At 34.3% G+C, this 19,203-nt stretch overlaps 2 protein-coding genes across 2 annotated transcripts; both read right to left on the bottom strand.

Annotated features, from left to right (window-relative positions):
• Positions 1 to 2,787: 2,787 nt before the first annotated feature.
• Positions 2,788 to 4,923, bottom strand: LOC132558319 (uncharacterized). The gene is made up of 5 exons (XM_060222866.1): positions 4,915 to 4,923; positions 4,364 to 4,421; positions 3,697 to 3,874; positions 3,261 to 3,346; positions 2,788 to 2,903 (listed from the first exon to the last, which is right to left on the bottom strand). Exons 1-5 carry the CDS (start codon positions 4,921 to 4,923, stop codon positions 2,788 to 2,790), a joined length of 447 nt encoding a protein of 148 aa, XP_060078849.1.
• A 1,823-nt stretch (positions 4,924 to 6,746) lies between these two features.
• LOC132558318 (uncharacterized) lies at positions 6,747 to 17,468 on the bottom strand. Its single transcript, XM_060222864.1, has 5 exons — positions 17,457 to 17,468; positions 11,737 to 11,785; positions 9,572 to 9,782; positions 7,825 to 7,913; positions 6,747 to 6,853 (listed from the first exon to the last, which is right to left on the bottom strand). The coding sequence occupies exons 1-5, from the start codon at positions 17,466 to 17,468 to the stop codon at positions 6,747 to 6,749; spliced, it is 468 nt and encodes a 155-aa protein (XP_060078847.1).
• Positions 17,469 to 19,203: the final 1,735 nt, after the last annotated feature.

The raw sequence follows: 19,203 nt of genomic DNA, 5'->3' as shown, positions 1-19,203 counted from the left end.
TAACACTGTAACCCAGATTCAAAAGTGCTAGGTATGAATGGTAGTTAGTAGATTTGACAAAAACCAAAAAGCTAGACGAGCCAATAGTAAAACATATGAATTCTTGTGAAGTTTAGGATTCCATTATAAACAGGGAATATCAGTATACATATCATTAATAGGCAATCTTAATAATTGTTATACCGAAGCATGCTTAGCCAGTATTTCTTCTTTAAAATGTGTGCATAAATGTTTATGTGGGGTTTCCTTTATAATCAAGCGAGCCTAGCGCTTTGTATACAGGAATGGTAATAATGTCTTCAGACAAGAATCAAGTTATTGGACGTCTTATCTGCAGGTACAATAACATACTTGTCATGCAAATCTTGCAGTGAGGGTTTTTGCGCTGACCTGTGTTTTGCTTTCATTTAAGATTTCAAACTACAACCTCTTTTAAGAATGATGGACCGAATGCATTTAACCCACTCAGAAAGTGAATTCAATGCAATATGTTCTCGTTTCACCTATTCTCTGACATAGTTTTCAAAGGAATCCATACATATCTTGAAATTCGTATTCCAATTTACGGACGTGGTTTTTCTTTGTTTATGACCCTTTATGAAAAATTCTCGTAACTAAACAAGTTTTTAAATTTTGCAAAAATCAACAGTAACTATGTGCCCAGCTGGACCATAACTACAAGTAGAGATAGAAGAACAAGCTGACGGATGAGTTGTTCTTAGGTTATCTACAATCATTTGTTGTAGCGTTTGTTTGTAGTTGGAAACTTTGGATGCAAATGGCAGGGACATTTCTGTTTTGGAAGTATGTTGGACTGTAAGCTTGAACAGACTTCTGGTGTCAAATGTTGCAACTGATAAGGACATTTACGTCCTTATATGCAAACTCAACTTTCATGAATTGTCGAATTGTAGGAAGATCGCGGCTACCTTTAGGTAGACAGGTTCGAAAAGTCTGATTTGTACCACATCATCAATAAATTGAGGAAGTATTCAAGCTTCCCACAGGTCACCAGAAGTAGTATTAGCTTAATTCACATAAAGTCTTCGTAGCTCCAAGAGTGGAAGCAAATATAGCATAGTTCGAACACAATGGACACTTAATGGTTTCTGTAAAATATCCATCATGTTTCAAACGAGACGGTATGTCCGCTGGGTTCATTGTATTGCCACTGTCCATGGCTACGATTACATCTAATTTCAGGAGTGAATAAAGCCCTAAGATGAGTGGTTACAGCATCCAGCACTGGACAAATTTCTACTCGGTCACTGCATCCATATGGCGCAGTAGTTCAATGGTGTCTTATGTAGTGTTCCTCACATTGTCTATTGTAAGGCTCATTATGGGGGATGATTTGTACGATGGTGAATCCTTTTCCAAAATACGGACACTTGTCGACATAGAATGGTCAGGGAAGCTGAAATGTTGATATAAACAGTATTCAGGAGATTCCACGGTTCACAGCTGAACGATGACCATTTACACGTTGTCTTGAATATCCTTTTTCACCAAGATATATATAACCACACAGATCACATTCAATACAACAAATAACGTTGATAGGTTTACAATTTAGGGCCTCAAAAGCTTCTGTTGATAACTTGTTGTAAATAATGATTTCTTTTCAGCAATTAAAAAACTAAATACATCGACGTGTCCCCTCCGACAATCAAAGTTTCAGACAAACGTTAATTTTTAGCAATTTCCGATGTTTGCAAAATAGTATTTTTTGTTACCGAGGTCAACACTTTCCTTTTTGAATTATACTATTTATACGTAAAAATCTAGTTTATCAAACTGACATACCTCAGAAGGAGATTTGATAACTAGCATGAAGATATTTGTAAAATGGTCGATGATATAAATTCTGCTTTGGTTGTTTGGTGGCTATTAACAAGTCACGACCCAGCATGGTGTTACTATGTTATACAAACGACTTCGTCTATTCTACATGTATTTTTGTACCTTTTTAAAAAAAATTTAAAATATACACTGAAGATAAATTAATGCATTTACTCAAATTATGCCATATAAACATGAACATGTTAATATGTCTTACACAAATCTTGTAAAATTTATGTAGAAATACCGTAGCCCATCGGTGGTTTTCCCAATGTAATTTTTAATTGATTGCCTCTCAATATGAGCGGGAAAGCAATATTTTGTCTCATAGATTTGATAGGAATTCTGTTGTGAAATATTAATTATGTCATGCCATATACTTTATTCAGTTTTAAATTATTTCTGTTGTGTACATTAGTGTTGGAATGCATATAAGTGGTTATGCATTTGCAGATTTATATATATATATACATGGATGACGGTTTACGTGTATGTTCAGTGTCATATATAAATAAAAGTATGTCTTCTGACATAAAATATATATATGTTGGTGCAAGTTCATGTCTTTATGTGTTTTTTTTTTCTAATTTGTTGTTATTGTCTATATGAACTCATGTAACTGTGGTTATTTATCGAGGATTGTGTATATATCTGAATTCAGACGAGACCTTCATGTCCAATTCAGTTCATATGAGCAGTAACTGAAATGTGTTATATTTCGTAATTAAGAGCTAAAAGTTACTGTAGATTGATGAAAAAATGTTGACCCTCAAAGTCATGTACGCATCCAGGTTTATCCCTTTAACTACAAATTGTTATATAAAAGACAAGATTTAAACAAACAAATATGGAAGATGTGATTGTTTATTATCTTAATCAAATTATATTTTCCAACACCTTCATTTACTCGGATTGAACTTGATTTTGGTAAGGATTTAGTTGCGATCAGTCAAGCTTTCTAGCGATATCAATGACACGCCTCATTAATATGTTTCCATTATCACATAGATATTCTAGGGTGACGTCGTAACCCTCAGGGACTTCAATAGGGTCAAACGAACCTGTAATGACATCAGTATGATATAGAGCATGATAAGGTTATTATCAGTAATAGAGACTTTTATAAAAGTGACCATCTTTCCAAGGTATCCACACCGACTCGATATGAAAACTTCCTCTAGACTTCATATAACAATGTGTTACTAACAGGGCGGTTTTATAATGTCATAATAATGAAACAAAACAAATTCATAATAATTGTTATTGGTCACAACTTTTTTTTTTTTTTTTTTTTTGAAAAATCGAACTTCAGTAATTCTAAGAATTAATACCAGTACATGGTTAACATTCATATAACCAAATCTCCGAATGTTATCAAGATTTTATTATTCGTGTGATATAACTGATTACTAACTTACCATTCTTTGTGGCAACACCATATTGGACCATCGAGTCAGCCATTCGGTAGAAGCTTAGACAGTTATAGCCAGATTTATCAGTCGTTCTGTAACAGATTGATCGCTTTGATATCAAAATGTACATCCATATAGTTCTCTTACACTATATACCGATTAAATTAAGTCAAAGTGAACATACCTTACATAGATAGAAATGTAGCATTAAATCCTAACACTGTACATTCTGCAATCAATGATAACTTCGAAGAATATGTTTCATTTTTAACATTCACTTTTTGTCACGAAGACAGCAAATATCAGGAACGAGTTTGAAGTTTTGAAAATGATAGTAAATTGTTTATGGAATAGAAGAGTTTACAGACAAAACCTCTATCGATACTTAACACTACATCAAGCATATCACACGTGATTCAACATTGACATATATCAAACTCACAATAAAAGGAAAACCGTTTCGTATTCGTCTGATTCCTTGCACGTGTACACATTTGTGACATCATTTACAGTTCCTATAACGTCATTCCCCTCAATATCCAGGCTGTCGTCCGTTCTGTATCTATGTTCCTGCACACCATCCCATTCTCCTCCGTACCTATCACCAATACTACACGAACCTTCGTACAAAAATATCAACATGACTTGTGTACATTACAAATTTATTGTGTTGAGGAATCACTAGTTACTGTTGAATGTTTTATCCACAAAATGGTTTGTGCTTCCATGAAATCCACTTATACACTCTTCTTAAATGTTTAACAATTTAGAAATAATTTGGAGACGAGGAACATATTCGAAATGGATATGATACTATGAGACGCTTTCATATTAATCCTAGTTGATACCAGTTTTTTACAAGTGTTATATATTCTTCCCATGGAGTAACATTCTTACGTTTTGGTGCCATTTTGAAAGATGCTTTCGATACCCTTTGAAGGAAACAAAGGCAATCAACTTGGCTGTTTCAGACATGAACATGTCGCTAACACAGTATAGTACTTAAGACTATGCTTTCCGATAAAAAAGAGGGATAATTCTTCATCGAGAAACTTATCAAGCTGGATCCCAAGTTCTCTACCTTTGCACCTGCTGTTAACATTACTCACCTGAAATCGTCGTCGATATTCCCGCCAAACAAAACAACGTTAACAAAGCAGATTGAAACTGAAAGTGAAATGTAAGGTGGTTGATGTAATTTATAATGACGAAAATGCAGACATAATATTTGCCCTGAAAGACGATTTTTTTTTCAATATCACGCAGAGGCAATCACGAAAATGGACAACAGACTGGCCATCTTTTACATAATATTGTTAATACAAATGTAGAGCATCATTCGATTCTACTGCCATTGGTCAAGTATTGGTTTGTTTATCATTTTGCACACCGCTCAATCAAAATACAGTATTTCATTGAATAACACCAGTTGAATGATTTCGTTTAACCAGAAATTATCAGCAATTAAGAATACAAAACGTTACCATATGGCTGACCTGCTCTACCCTGTAATTCGACCCTGTTATTGTTATCATAGGTCACCGGTATTTTTAAACACGTTGAATGTTAAGTGATAATTTGAGAAAACATCGGTATTCAGATATTAATAAATAAAGGGTAGATGCAGATTTTTTCTTTTAGATATGTACACTGAAGATACACTTACCATGGTGACGTGTAATAGAGAACCAGTTGTGTCTTCTTCCAATGTATATGCCTCCTATCCTGCTTTTATATAGCAGTCAGCAACACCATCTACTATCCTTATGGTCGACGCGTAGCGAAAGTCAATTAAAGGTCATCGAAATATGCGTCGGCAAATGCGCAGGTGTTATTTGAATTCAAGAGGAGGTTGCAATTCAGCAAAATCGAGAAGTGATCGGTTTAATGAAAAAGTTTTGGAAATTTCCTCTGTTGAAGGTCAACACCACACTTATTTTGGTATAATTTGAGATAAACTTACGTAATTTATTACTCGTCATATTTTGGTAGCCCGATTTTATGGTGTATATACTGTGTGAAAAGCCGGTCACGTTTCCCTGAGGGTAAAACCAGGCAGTTACAAACATCGATACAAGCTGTTGGTGAATAAGATAAATACACCATATAGTTCCGACACATTAACACATGGTACTACACGCCATGGGTTAAATAAGATATGTTTGTCGTGTATTTTAAGGCATACAACGTTTCAGGGTTCATTTTTAAATATGATTGATACAATGTGTCTCCACAGCGACCACGCATATGAGTTGACGGCGATGATAAGAAATTCTATTGTTGTGAAAGATTGTACAAAAACACACAAGTGAAGAGCACCTTTAACTATTTAGATAATTAAACTGCGCCGTGCAGCTGTTTTGTCCTTCTAGGAATCGTCAGTGATCTCATTGAAAAATATACTATTTCTTTGCGCGATATGAAGCTGTGCCTGTTTGATGCTTGTTAGTTAAGCTTGTTCTCATTTGAGGACGTGATGAAGCAGAAGACGCTTTCTGTTTAAGAACACCTGGGTTTTTTTCTCCTTGTACTTTTTTTCTGGTGTCTGTGTAAATCTTTCTTTGTTAACATTTTGCCCAAGTTTTATTGCATTTGAGTCTAGGATATTATTAAGTTGGTACGTCTTTTCTTGTTGGTTTTTGTCTTCTTATCATAGGTATTTAGTAGGTATTTAGAGTTAGTGTTGTGATATTATATCATTATCATTGTTTTATTATACAGTAATCCAAAAATATCAACTCAATATTACTCAAACTTTTCATGATTGGACGATTTCAAAATCACGTCACGTGCATTAATTTTAATGAGTTTGCCTCTAAATGAATAAATAAAACAGGGCATGCAGGTTTACATTAAAAACTTAAGACCACCAGCACAGACACAGATGGGAGTCAATGACTCATTTTAAAATATCTTATTTCTACTCAATATTTATAAGTAAAAACCTGTATCGATGTTTTCAGTTACTACTAATAAAAAAAACGTGTTGTCTTGTTCAATAGAGTCAAACTATAAAACATAATGGTGGCAATTCTTATTCTCTTATTCCTAAAAGTATGCCGTAAAACTTCAGCTATCTATTCCTTCATTGCGTACATGGATGACATGTCAGAACGATCGATTTTCTCTCAAGGTTATGAAGTGTTACAGGTAACATAGTTCTAGACATTTGGTACCACTAATACATTCTAAATGGCTGATAGCAACTTTTATCATTTCTTGTTGTTATTGTTTTTACTATATATACCAGATATACTAACTATTGATATTACAATTCGTTTTTCCCTTCCCTATTTTTTGTTACGAGGACGTCATCGTCAAGTTAGATACAATAGTAACTCCGTGGTCCTTTATGGTTAATATTTTATTTTAACAATGGACATGCATATTCCTTTTACACCTGTAGTTTTAAATGGGAAGATGATTTATTTCTACAGGAACATATTTATTATTTAATGTTATAATATACAATGTATTATTTTTTTCTTTGTTTTATTCTTGTTTTCGTAGATTTAGCACGTCTTCACAAACTTGATCCGCGCATAGGATCAAATATTCCATGTCCGTCATATCTGGGAGAGGAACTGGGTCAAGGTTTCCTGAAAAAATTCAAGTTAGCTTCGAAATTAACAGATGATGTCTTTCCCATTTATGGCAAAAAATTAAATAAAAAATAAACATGATATAAAACTTTTCGTCGATTTTTTCGTCGAGGTGACGTATTGTAGTTTATATATATATATATATATAGGGGGTGTGGGGTAGGGGGTTGGGCGTGGGTTACAGGGTCTGATATTATGGAAATATTCGATTTTTATCGATGTACACAAATACATAAACACAATGTTCTCAGTATAAGGAGAACAAATACTGTCGTGATATCATCAATTTTTCAAGGTCATATTACATATGTCTGCATATACTAATGTGAATGACATCCATATTTAGTGTCCCTAGACCATACCACATATCGACCGGGTGCAATGTACGCTTACTAATTAAAAATCCATTCTCCCGCCGGCCACCGTCCAGGTGGCAATGAACAACAAACACAGAGTTTCCGCAACGCACCGTGCGATTATTTATTAAATAAAATAAACAAATAACTCACCAATGCACTCTCACCCCGCCACACAAAAGTGCTATAAGAAAAAACTATTCAATAAGTGGGAGGGGGGCGGGAATGGTTGTGTTTGTGTGTAGGGGGGTGGGGGGGTAGGTGGGTGGGTTGTTGTATGTGAGGGAGTATGTGAGGGGTGGTGAGGGGTGGGTTGTTGTATGTGAGGGAGTGTGTGAGGGGTGGTGAGGGGTGGGTGGTTGTATGTGAGGGAGTGTGTGAGGGGTGGGTGGTTGTATGTGAGGGAGTGTGTGAGGGGTGGTTAGGGTGGGTGGGTATGGGAGTTAGGTTGTATGTGACCAGTTGAATTACTGGTGATTAGTGTTTTCTAATAAATCGCACAGATAATAGCGTAATATATACTTGATAGGTATATAAGATGGCTTTTCACAACTTCTTCGAGAGTAATTTTCTTTTTATATTAGACTTCTAAGAAACTATATCACTACTTACCTGAAGGTGTTGCAATCTTCCTTTGTATTATACTAGCGCCAATGTCGGTCTTAAGCACGCAAACATAGCCATCTTCAACATCCTTGCTTCTGAAGTAACAGTTTAATTGAAAAAAGAAATAATTTTGAATTATGACATTCATCGCAAGATTGATATTTTTTTCTATTCAACAACTGTGAGAAATGATATTACCTACATCAAAATACTTGTTAACGTGGAGGGAAATCGAACCCAAGTTACCTTTATGAAAGGTGAGTACGTTAACAATGCCCATCCCGACCATTAAGAAAGTAACATGCATATAACCATATATAAATAAACGAAACTTCATTTAATTCAACTTATATTAATTACTTTTGTTGACCCGGTTGGTAGCGCGTGAGGGATCTCACTGTGGTATATATTGAAAACCTACGAGGTAGGGTAGATACCTTATCACGTCCGTTCGAGGAATCGAACCTCGGATGCCGAAGTGGGAGTTCGTTACCACTGAACCATCCGGCAACTCAATATGTCTTTATAACAATTACCCCTCGTTAAACAATTCACGAACCAACACTACCCTAGCATACATAAATTACAAATCTAAACAGTATTTCATTTTTGATACAGTACAAACTGTCATCTACCTGTTCTCAGTCACTTTTAAATGTCAGTTAAAAGACGTACAAGTAGGCAGCGAGAGTTTCCCTTATGCTTCGTTTTCCGCAAGGAAAACGGAACATTACTTTACACGAAACTACAACTGAAGAATTGGATTAGTTCAGGTTACTTAAAGGTTTATTTTGATTTCATTAAATCACCAATTTTTAATCAGTATCAAACATTATTGAACCAGTTCCATTGTTTGCTTACGTCATCGCTGTAATCTAATTGTGCATAGTTCGTGACTATTGATGTTTCACAGTAGCTTTCATTCAAATGCTGACAAAATTAATAATATACCAATGTATTTGATGTTGTTCTTAAATTGTCAGACAGATGAAAGTTACAAAATTTATAGAATTATGGGGGCTAGTGCACCTTCCTATATAAAGTTTTTTTTTTCTCCTCCTACACTTCAAAATTAAGGCCCTTAGTATCACTGACCGGTTTCAGAAAGACGAGAGAGCTGTATGAATAAGTTAAATCCATTGTTTGGCTCTACTGTATCAAACAGTCATTGTATTGAAAAGACTTATTCACTCAGGTGTCTTGTACAACTTTGCAGTGGCCTCTACAACTCAGTCGTTAGGGCGAAGGCAACCACATCCGAAGATCCGAGGTGCGTGGTATGACGCACCCTCCATTCACTCTGGATATATTCAGCAAGCATCCCGCATGTTGTTCACTGAGGTCTCTAGCATCTATCACAAGTACAGCCCTCCTCAAAACGGTTCTTGCCGTTCACGGGGCAATATACCCAACAAACTAAATAGTAATTGCTTGCTTTTTTTCAAATAATGATTAATACGTTAATATTTTTCATCGAATTTGATTTTGAAAAAAAACGATTCTTTTGACATGTTTGTTTATTTTCTATTTACATTTGTTGTTTGCGTTTATATTAACTAATATCACAGCGGCCAAGTACCCAGGAGTAAATATGTGATATTAGGATTTTAGGTGGTCCTAATGGCCTCACTGGGAAATATGCTATTTCCTTAGGTGAATTATTTCATGTTCACTTACCTGAACTTGAGATGTATTACATGTAATCCAATACATTACAAAACTGTATTACACACTGCAATGACGTCATACTTACTTCCATAGGTATTCCCCGTAGTAGACTCCTCTATCGATACACAGGAAGTTCCTTGTGATGCCGTTCATAGTTATAGAAATATCGTCACCATATACAACAACTTGGTTATTAGTCAGTTTTAGATCAGCGGAGAGAACGACCCAGGTTCCGTTCATGCTTTCGTCGAGCCCACATACTGACGACTGGATTTCCAGATCTGAATCTGTGTAAACTTTTAATTATAAGAGATATATTGTTAGTTTTTATGTCAAAGTGTAGCAATGATTAAGACAATAAAAGTTGATTGTCATTATATGATATGAAATATTACACCATACATAAATGACCTGTTGAAATCAATATTTAAAAATAACGTCGACAAATGACATACAAATATAACAAGCATAACTGTCAGTTTATCATAATAAATACAACACGTGTTTTTATAAATAGGAGACATATCTTAATTTCGTTATGTCAGAAATAGATAACATTTCTTAATGCCAAAACACGCGTTATCGTCATTATGTGACACAAGTCAAAATGACAATATTTTTATGTCTTACTGCCAGTGACTGTCAAAATGAAAATACTTTTATGTCTTACTGCCAGTGACTGTCAAAATGACAATGATAGCATACCTTGTTATTGATTATCAATATTGCAATATTAATCTATCTTGTTGTCAGTGACTGTAAATGGACAATATTAACATGTCTTGCTGTCAGTGACTGTAAATGGACAATGTTAACCTATCTTGCTGTCAGTGACTGTAAATGGACAATATTAATCTATCTCGCTGTCAGTGACTGTATATGGACAATATTAACCTGTCTTGCTGTCAGTGACTGTATATGGACAATATTAACCTGTCTTGCTGTCAGTGACTGTATATGGACAATATTAACCTATCTTGCTGCCAGTGACTGTAAATGTAGAATATTAACCTGTCTTGCTGTCAGTGACTGTAAATGGACAATATTAACCTATCTTGCTGCCAGTGACTGTAAATGTAGAATATTAACCTATCTTGCTGTCAGTGACTGTATATGGACAATATTAACATGTCTTGCTGTCAGTGACTGTAAATGTAGAATATTAACATATCTCGCTGTCAGTGACTGTAAATGGACAATATTAACATGTCTCGCTATCAGTGACTGTAAATGTAGAATATTAACCTGTCTTGCTGTCAGTGACTGTAAATGGACAATGTTAACCTATCTCGCTGTCAGTGACTGTAAATGGACAATATTAACATGTCTCGCTGTCAGTGACTGTAAATGGACAATTTTAACCTATTTTGCTGCCAGTGACTGTAAATGTAGAATATTAACATGTCTTGCTGTCAGTGACTGTAAATGGACAATGTTAACCTATCTTGCTGCCAGTGACTGTAAATGTAGAATATTAACCTATCTTGCTGCCAGTGACTGTAAATGTAGAATATTAACCTGTCTTGCTGTCAGTGACTGTAAATGGACAATGTTAACCTATCTCGCTGTCAGTGACTGTAAATGGACAATATTAACCTGTCTTGCTGTCAGTGACTGTAAATGTAGAATATTAACATATCTTGCTGCCAGTGACTGTAAATGTAGAATATTAACCTATCTTGCTGTCAGTGACTGTAAATGGACAATATTAACATATCTCGCTGTCAGTGACTGTAAATGGACAATATTAATATATCTTGCTGCCAGTGACTGTAAATGTAGAATATTAACCTATCTTGCTGTCAGTGACTGTAAATGGACAATATTAACATATCTCGCTGCCAGTGACTGTATATGTAGAATATTAACATGTCTCGCTGCCAGTGACTGTAAATGGACAATATTAACATGTCTTGCTGTCAGTGACTGTAAATGGACAATGTTAACCTATCTTGCTGCCAGTGACTGTAAATGGACAATATTAACATATCTCGCTGCCAGTGACTGTAAATGGACAATATTAACCTATCTTGCTGCCAGTGACTGTAAATGTAGAATATTAACATGTCTTGCTGTCAGTGACTGTAAATGGACAATATTAACCTGTCTTGCTGCCAGTGACTGTCTAAGTGTGTACAAGAAAACATGAAGCAGCTTTATGACTTATTTAACTTATGTGATGTTGATGCATGAATCATGCAAACGTGTTTTATAATCTAATCACATGTAATCACATCTGTCGACACTTACCTGATTTTGTAGCCACACATAAACCTGTGAGGAGTAGAATGCTAAAAGCCTGGAAAGAAGGAAAAATGGCGTTACCAGATTTTATCGATTTTGAGACTGAATGTAGATTTTGTTGAAGTGTCAGTTTATTCGTGTTACTTTCGATTCTAACATCGTGATGATTCATTCAAAATAGTAACATCTTATCTGAATTTCCTTTTATTGGATGATTTACCGACAACTCAGTGAGTCACAGCCATGAAAACTTCCATGACTACCTCACACTTAAAGCCATGTCTGTCTCATCTACTGAGACCTTACAGCTGTCAACTACAAAGAATAACTTGTAGATCCACTGATCCCTGGAACCTAATCATCACCCCGGCATCAAAACATAACAAATATGTATACCACGGTTTATTACACAAAGATAAATTATACTAAAGATCCAACAGAACTAATCAAATGTTGCAGCAGTTATTACGACAGTGTCGGATAAAAACAGTTACCTTACCACGGTTTATTAAACAAGGGCAAACTATATTGGAACATTTACATGTAACGACATAATCTTCAATTATATCAACAAACAAGAATATAAACTTTTCCATCAGGTATAACAATGATTAAGGACATATGAAAACCAATAAAAACATTAATTGCAAATAGAAAATTTAAAGAACTTCAGAGGAAATGTGTACATAACATAGCATCTACACATTATAAATTGATGAAAATGGGACTGTCGGATAGAAAATGCAACTTCTGCAAGGTTAACGTTGAATCGCAACAGTTATTTTACAGCTGTATATTTACAAAAGAAGTTTGAAAATGTTAAGTGTTTATAACCACTTGTAAATAAAGCAATACATTATATTTATCGACAACATGACACTTAATAATTAATATAAGCTTTCTGAAAAGTAATATTATGTTGTCACCATTTAATTTATAGTTTATTTTAGTTGCCAATCTAATAACAACACGGCATATTTTGAAATCGAGAAATAAAATTAAGTTTGAAAATAAGTTGAAAGTAAACAATGTATAGAAAAACATCATGTAGCCCATCAAAATGAACATTTCAATACTGAAGTTTTTCTATGTATGAGCTTTATTGAAAAAAATATTGGCATTTAAAAATGATATATTACGGTGTTGTAATACAGCTTTAAGATAATGGTGCTATAGGATTAATTTTACATTAGAACAGTGTGCTGTGTGAAAAAAAATGTAAGCTTCTACAGATGTGAGATAGAAGGGTATGATTTTTTACTGTAATAAAATTAAATTTGAAGTTACAAAGAACATACTTTCATTAGAATTCACAGACAATAATCAAAGACAATGTTGATGTCATTTGAACAAAATTGAAATTGAAATGAGCAGTTTTATATCAGAATTCATATACAAGAAAGAAAAGCGCCTGTATAGTATGTTATTGAAACACATGAACAAAAGAAAGAAAATGTGATTGCGTGTAGGATTTAAGTTACGGTAATTATATATAGTTAAGGGAGAATACCAGAGCTCCTCAACACAGGCCTTCCTTATGATTTTCCTGAAACATTTAAATAGAAAAAAAATAAACATTCCACACAAACAGCACATAAAGAAATGCTTTACCATATCACCAATGTACCAAGAGAAACCAAGATACAACAATAGAGGCTAAAATGTTCATTTGCTTTAGAAATACTACAGCATCAACATTGGAAAGTGAAATACTACGGCGCCAAGAAGTTAGTTTACTCAATTGTCAGCGCAGATGGAACGTAAGAATACCACTACGTCAATACTGGAAAGTAGGTAAACGAGAGCTGCAAACACCGTGGAAATTAGGTTTAACATTTCGTTGACACCGGGAAAGTATGTAAAACACATTGTCCACCACAAGGAGATTAAATTTACCACAACATCAAAGGGTAAGGGGAAAAAAGAACATATCATTGTCAACATACAATGTATACCGCATCGACAACATACAATTAAAATATGTATACCGCATCGACAACATACAAATAAAATATGTATACCACATCGACAACATACAAATAAAATATGTATACCGCATCGACAACACACAATTAAAATATGTATACCGCATCGACAACATACAATCAAAATATGTATACCGCATCGACAACATACAATCAAAATATGTATACCGCATCGACAACATACAATTAAAATATGTATACCGCATCGACAACATACAATCAAAATATGTATACCGCATCGACAACACACAATTAAAATATGTATACCGCATCGACAACACACAATTAAAATATGTATACCGCATCGACAACACACAATTAAAATATGTATACCGCATCGACAACATACAATTAAAATATGTATACCGCATCGACAACACACAATTAAAATATGTATACCGCATCGACAACATACAATTAACATATGTATACCGCATCGACAACACACAATTAAAATATGTATACCGCATCGACAACACACAATCAAAATATGTATACCGCATCGACAACATACAATCAAAATATGTACACCGCATCGACAACATACAATTAAAATATGTATACCACATCGACAACACACAATTAAAATATGTATACCACATCGACAACACACAATCAAAATATGTATACCACATCGACAACACACAATTAAAATATGTATACCACATCGACAACACACAATCAAAATATGTATACCACATCGACAACACACAATCAAAATATGTATACCACATCGACAACACACAATCAAAATATGTATACCGCATCGACAACATACAATCAAAATATGTACACCGCATCGACAACATACAATTAAAATATGTATACCACATCGACAACACACAATTAAAATATGTATACCACATCGACAACACACAATCAAAATATGTATACCACATCGACAACACACAATCAAAATATGTACACCGCATCGACAACACACAATCAAAATATGTATACCACATCGACAACACACAATCAAAATATGTACACCGCATCGACAACATACAATTAAAATATGTATACCACATCGACAACACACAATTAAAATATGTATACCACATCGACAACACACAATTAAAATATGTATACCACATCGACAACACACAATCAAAATATGTATACCGCATCGACAACATACAATCAAAATATGTACACCGCATCGACAACATACAATTAAAATATGTATACCACATCGACAACACACAATTAAAATATGTATACCACATCGACAACACACAATCAAAATATGTATACCACATCGACAACACACAATCAAAATATGTACACCGCATCGACAACACACAATCAAAATATGTATACCACATCGACAACATACAATCAAAATATGTACACCGCATCGACAACATACAAGTAAAATATGTATACCGCATCGACAACACACAAGTAAAATATGTATACCGCATCGACAACACACAAGTAAAATATGTATACCACATCGACAACATACAATCAAAATATGTATACCACATCGACAACATACAATTAAAATATGTATACCACATCGACAACATACAATTAAAATATGTATACCACATCGACAACATACAATTAAAATATGTATACCGCATCGACAACACACAAGTAAAATATGTATACCACATCGACAACATACAATTAAAATATGTACACCGCATCGACAACATACAATTAAAATATGTATACCACATCGACAACATACAATTAAAATATGTATACCACATCGACAACATACAATTAAAATATGTATACCGCATCGACAACATACAATTAAAATATGTATACCACATCGACAACACACAATTAAAATATGTACACCGCATCGACAACATACAATTAAAATATGTATACCACATCGACAACACACAATTAAAATATGTATACCGCATCGACAACATACAATTAAAATATGTATACCGCATCGACAACACACAATTAAAATATGTATACCACATCGACAACACACAATTAAAATATGTATACCGCATCGACAACACACAATTAAAATATGTATACCGCATCGACAACACACAATTAAAATATGTATACCGCATCGACAACACACAATTAAAATATGTACACCGCATCGACAACATACAATTAAAATATGTATACCACATCGACAACACACAATTAAAATATGTATACCACATCGACAACACACAATTAAAATATGTATACCGCATCGACAACATACAATTAAAATATGTATACCACATCGACAACATACAATTAAAATATGTATACCACATCGACAACACACAATCAAAATATGTATACCACATCGACAACACACAATCAAAATATGTACACCGCATCGACAACACACAATCAAAATATGTATACCACATCGACAACACACGATCAAAATATGTACACCGCATCGACAACACACAATCAAAATATGTATACCACATCGACAACACACAATTAAAATATGTATACCACATCGACAACACACAATCAAAATATGTATACCACATCGACAACACACAATCAAAATATGTACACCGCATCGACAACACACAATCAAAATATGTATACCACATCGACAACACACAATTAAAATATGTATACCACATCGACAACACACAATCAAAATATGTATACCACATCGACAACACACAATTAAAATATGTATACCACATCGACAACACACAATCAAAATATGTACACCTCATCGACAACACACAATCAAAATATGTATACCACATCGACAACACACAATCAAAATATGTATACCGCATCGACAACATACAATTAAAATATGTACACCACATCGACAACACACAAATAAAACAAGTAAACTACTGGGTCAAATATGATTAAGATACGTCTACCGTAGCGTCGACCTATGACGTAAGTTTACCACATTGACAGATCTATCATGTGTGTTTAGCACAGAGTCAATCTTTCCAGTCAAGATACCACAACATCAAGCTTTGATACAAGTTTATGATATTGTCAACAGATGATGTACGTTTCCAACAGTGTTAAGCGATAATGTAAGTTTTAGCACGTGCATCACCCCATAGTGTTGTTTATCGCAGTGCATCATATGTTGTAAGCTTAAAGCAACATCGCACTATGTCTGAAGTTTACCACCGCGTCGACCTATGATGTATATTTACCACAGCGTCGACCTATGATGTATGTTTACCACAGCGCCGACCTATGTCGTATATTTACCACAGCGTCGACCTATGATATATGTTTACAACATCACCGACCTTTGATACAATTTATCACAGTGTCAGTCTGTGATGTTAAATTTACTAGAACACAACCTATAAAGTAACTTTAATACAGCTTTAAGCTATGATGTATGTTTACCACAGCGTCGATCTATAATGTATGTTTACCACAAAGTCTACCTGTGATATATGTTTACCACAGCGTCAATCTACGATGTATGTTTACCACAGAGTCCACCTGTGATATATGTTTACCATGACATCGACAAGTGTTTAAAGTATACTAAAACAGCAATATAAGCAGGTCACAAAAGCAATGAACAATCACAACGACATGTAGCTACAAAAGACAGAACAGTATCTATGGAATTGCTAAAGACAACATAATACCAAAACGAGAAGGAAAGACTGCTACAAGGAAAATGAAAGAAACGGTCTCATAAACAACATAGGGAAGAGTCCCTCGTGGCAAATTCAGGATCACAAAATCAGTTGTATTTCGTTGAAGCTTTTGGCGATCAATTTCAGAAATCACAGAATAACTCACCTTGTTACGCATGGCGACGTGTTGATTAAAACAAGTATGTCTTGTATCATATAATGATATGTATAAAAAGGCAGGTATGGTTGATGTAAACATCTAATATATATATATAGGGGAAGATAGGTAACATATTGCGGCTGTATAGGCCACACATACGTACGTCAAGGGAACAAAACAACGCTGTCATCTTTAAGAAACAATTATTCATTAATGAGTAAATGCTTGCAACGCATCAATTAACAAGTCGATGCATATGACAGATATTCTAAATATACATTAAAGGGAAGATAATGTATTCCTTATTTCAAGAAGCAGGTCGATTTTCTTGAACAGTATATTTCCTGGGGCAAATTTGAGTTTCGATAAAACATAGTTTTACAAATTACCAGTGATTGAAATCGACCTAGAAAAGCCAATGATATGACAAATTACATCAAATAACACAATCTCCGGGGTAAAAAACTATTACAAAGGCAATATGTCGAGAGGAATTGATAAAAGCCTCTGGCTTCTATATTTGTAATCAAACCTGTCATCTGCAAATGTTTTAAACCAGATTATTTTTAAGTAAACATAGCCAGTATTCTACGATTTTTAAAACTTATATTGAATTTGATTGAATTGGCCAAACGGTTTTTATCATATTACTATGCATCGCCAATATATTACCAATCTCCTGTCTCTACTTAAGTCAGAGTGTTGTGTAGTGAACATGTTAATTAATAACATGGCTGCTAAGGTGTTTTTAAGTTAACACGATTTCTTTAGGATGCAATGACAATGTGCATGCATCCTGTTTTTGTATATAAGTTCACGTTATGTGACCCACAATCGAGTCAGAATTAGCACAGTTACGCAGGGCACAATGCTGTTGTAGTTTCACTGTTGATATGTCATGTACCGGATGTCGACATCGGATTGTTGTTATTAAGAATATGCTAGGGTGTTTTCTCTTTATCTCTATCTCTCTTTTTCTTTTTCTTAATTATTGGTATTGTATTAATATGGACACCGAGATTGTCATCCTCCTTCCAGCAGAATCTCATAAAATTTAAATCTGATAGTTAATGATTAATTATGTAAGAAACAGAACGTAATTTTAAATGACAGGTTCCGTGGGATTTCATTAATTTGAATGTAATTATGTATATGAACGATAAATCGCAGCTTAAAAGTGTACACATATGCATTCTAGACGTCGGTAATTAATCTATAGGCTAAACATGACCATTTTCTTTTCTGCTGGAATGTTACCGATAATATCGCTTTATTGTTAAACAATGTTTAACAATAGATGCTGTTATTTACAGTTGATCGGAGGTTACAATGTTTTACGTACACGGAGAAACCATACGCATGATCCAAAGAGTTTATGTGAAGCTACATTTAAATAAATGGTTGACGTTTAAAACTTGTGTTGTTACTTTAACACCGATTAAATTTCTTCAAATAGAATTAATGAATATTATATGTATTAATGTATTGTTTCACAAATAATACCAACAGTAAAAGAATAATACAAGCATTCCATAGAAAATCACTATTTCTCAATACAACTACATGTTTGAAATACAGTAAATGTACAAACAACATCAACAATGTGACAAGTATTTGTACATGTACAAAAACCAACTACAACCGCCATTAACATTCTTTACCAGTGTGCGTTAAATAGACATTCAACACGTGCCAGATAATGCGTTGGAATTTGTTGACGTAATGTCAAGTATAAGGTGAAAATCTGTGTAGG

This window comes from Ylistrum balloti, unplaced genomic scaffold, assembly GCF_031769215.1.
Source record: "Ylistrum balloti isolate Yb309-2 unplaced genomic scaffold, AGI_CSIRO_Ybal_v1 Utg370780, whole genome shotgun sequence".
Lineage (NCBI taxonomy): Eukaryota > Metazoa > Mollusca > Bivalvia > Pectinida > Pectinidae > Ylistrum > Ylistrum balloti.
This window is presented reverse-complemented; position numbering and strand designations above follow the sequence as displayed.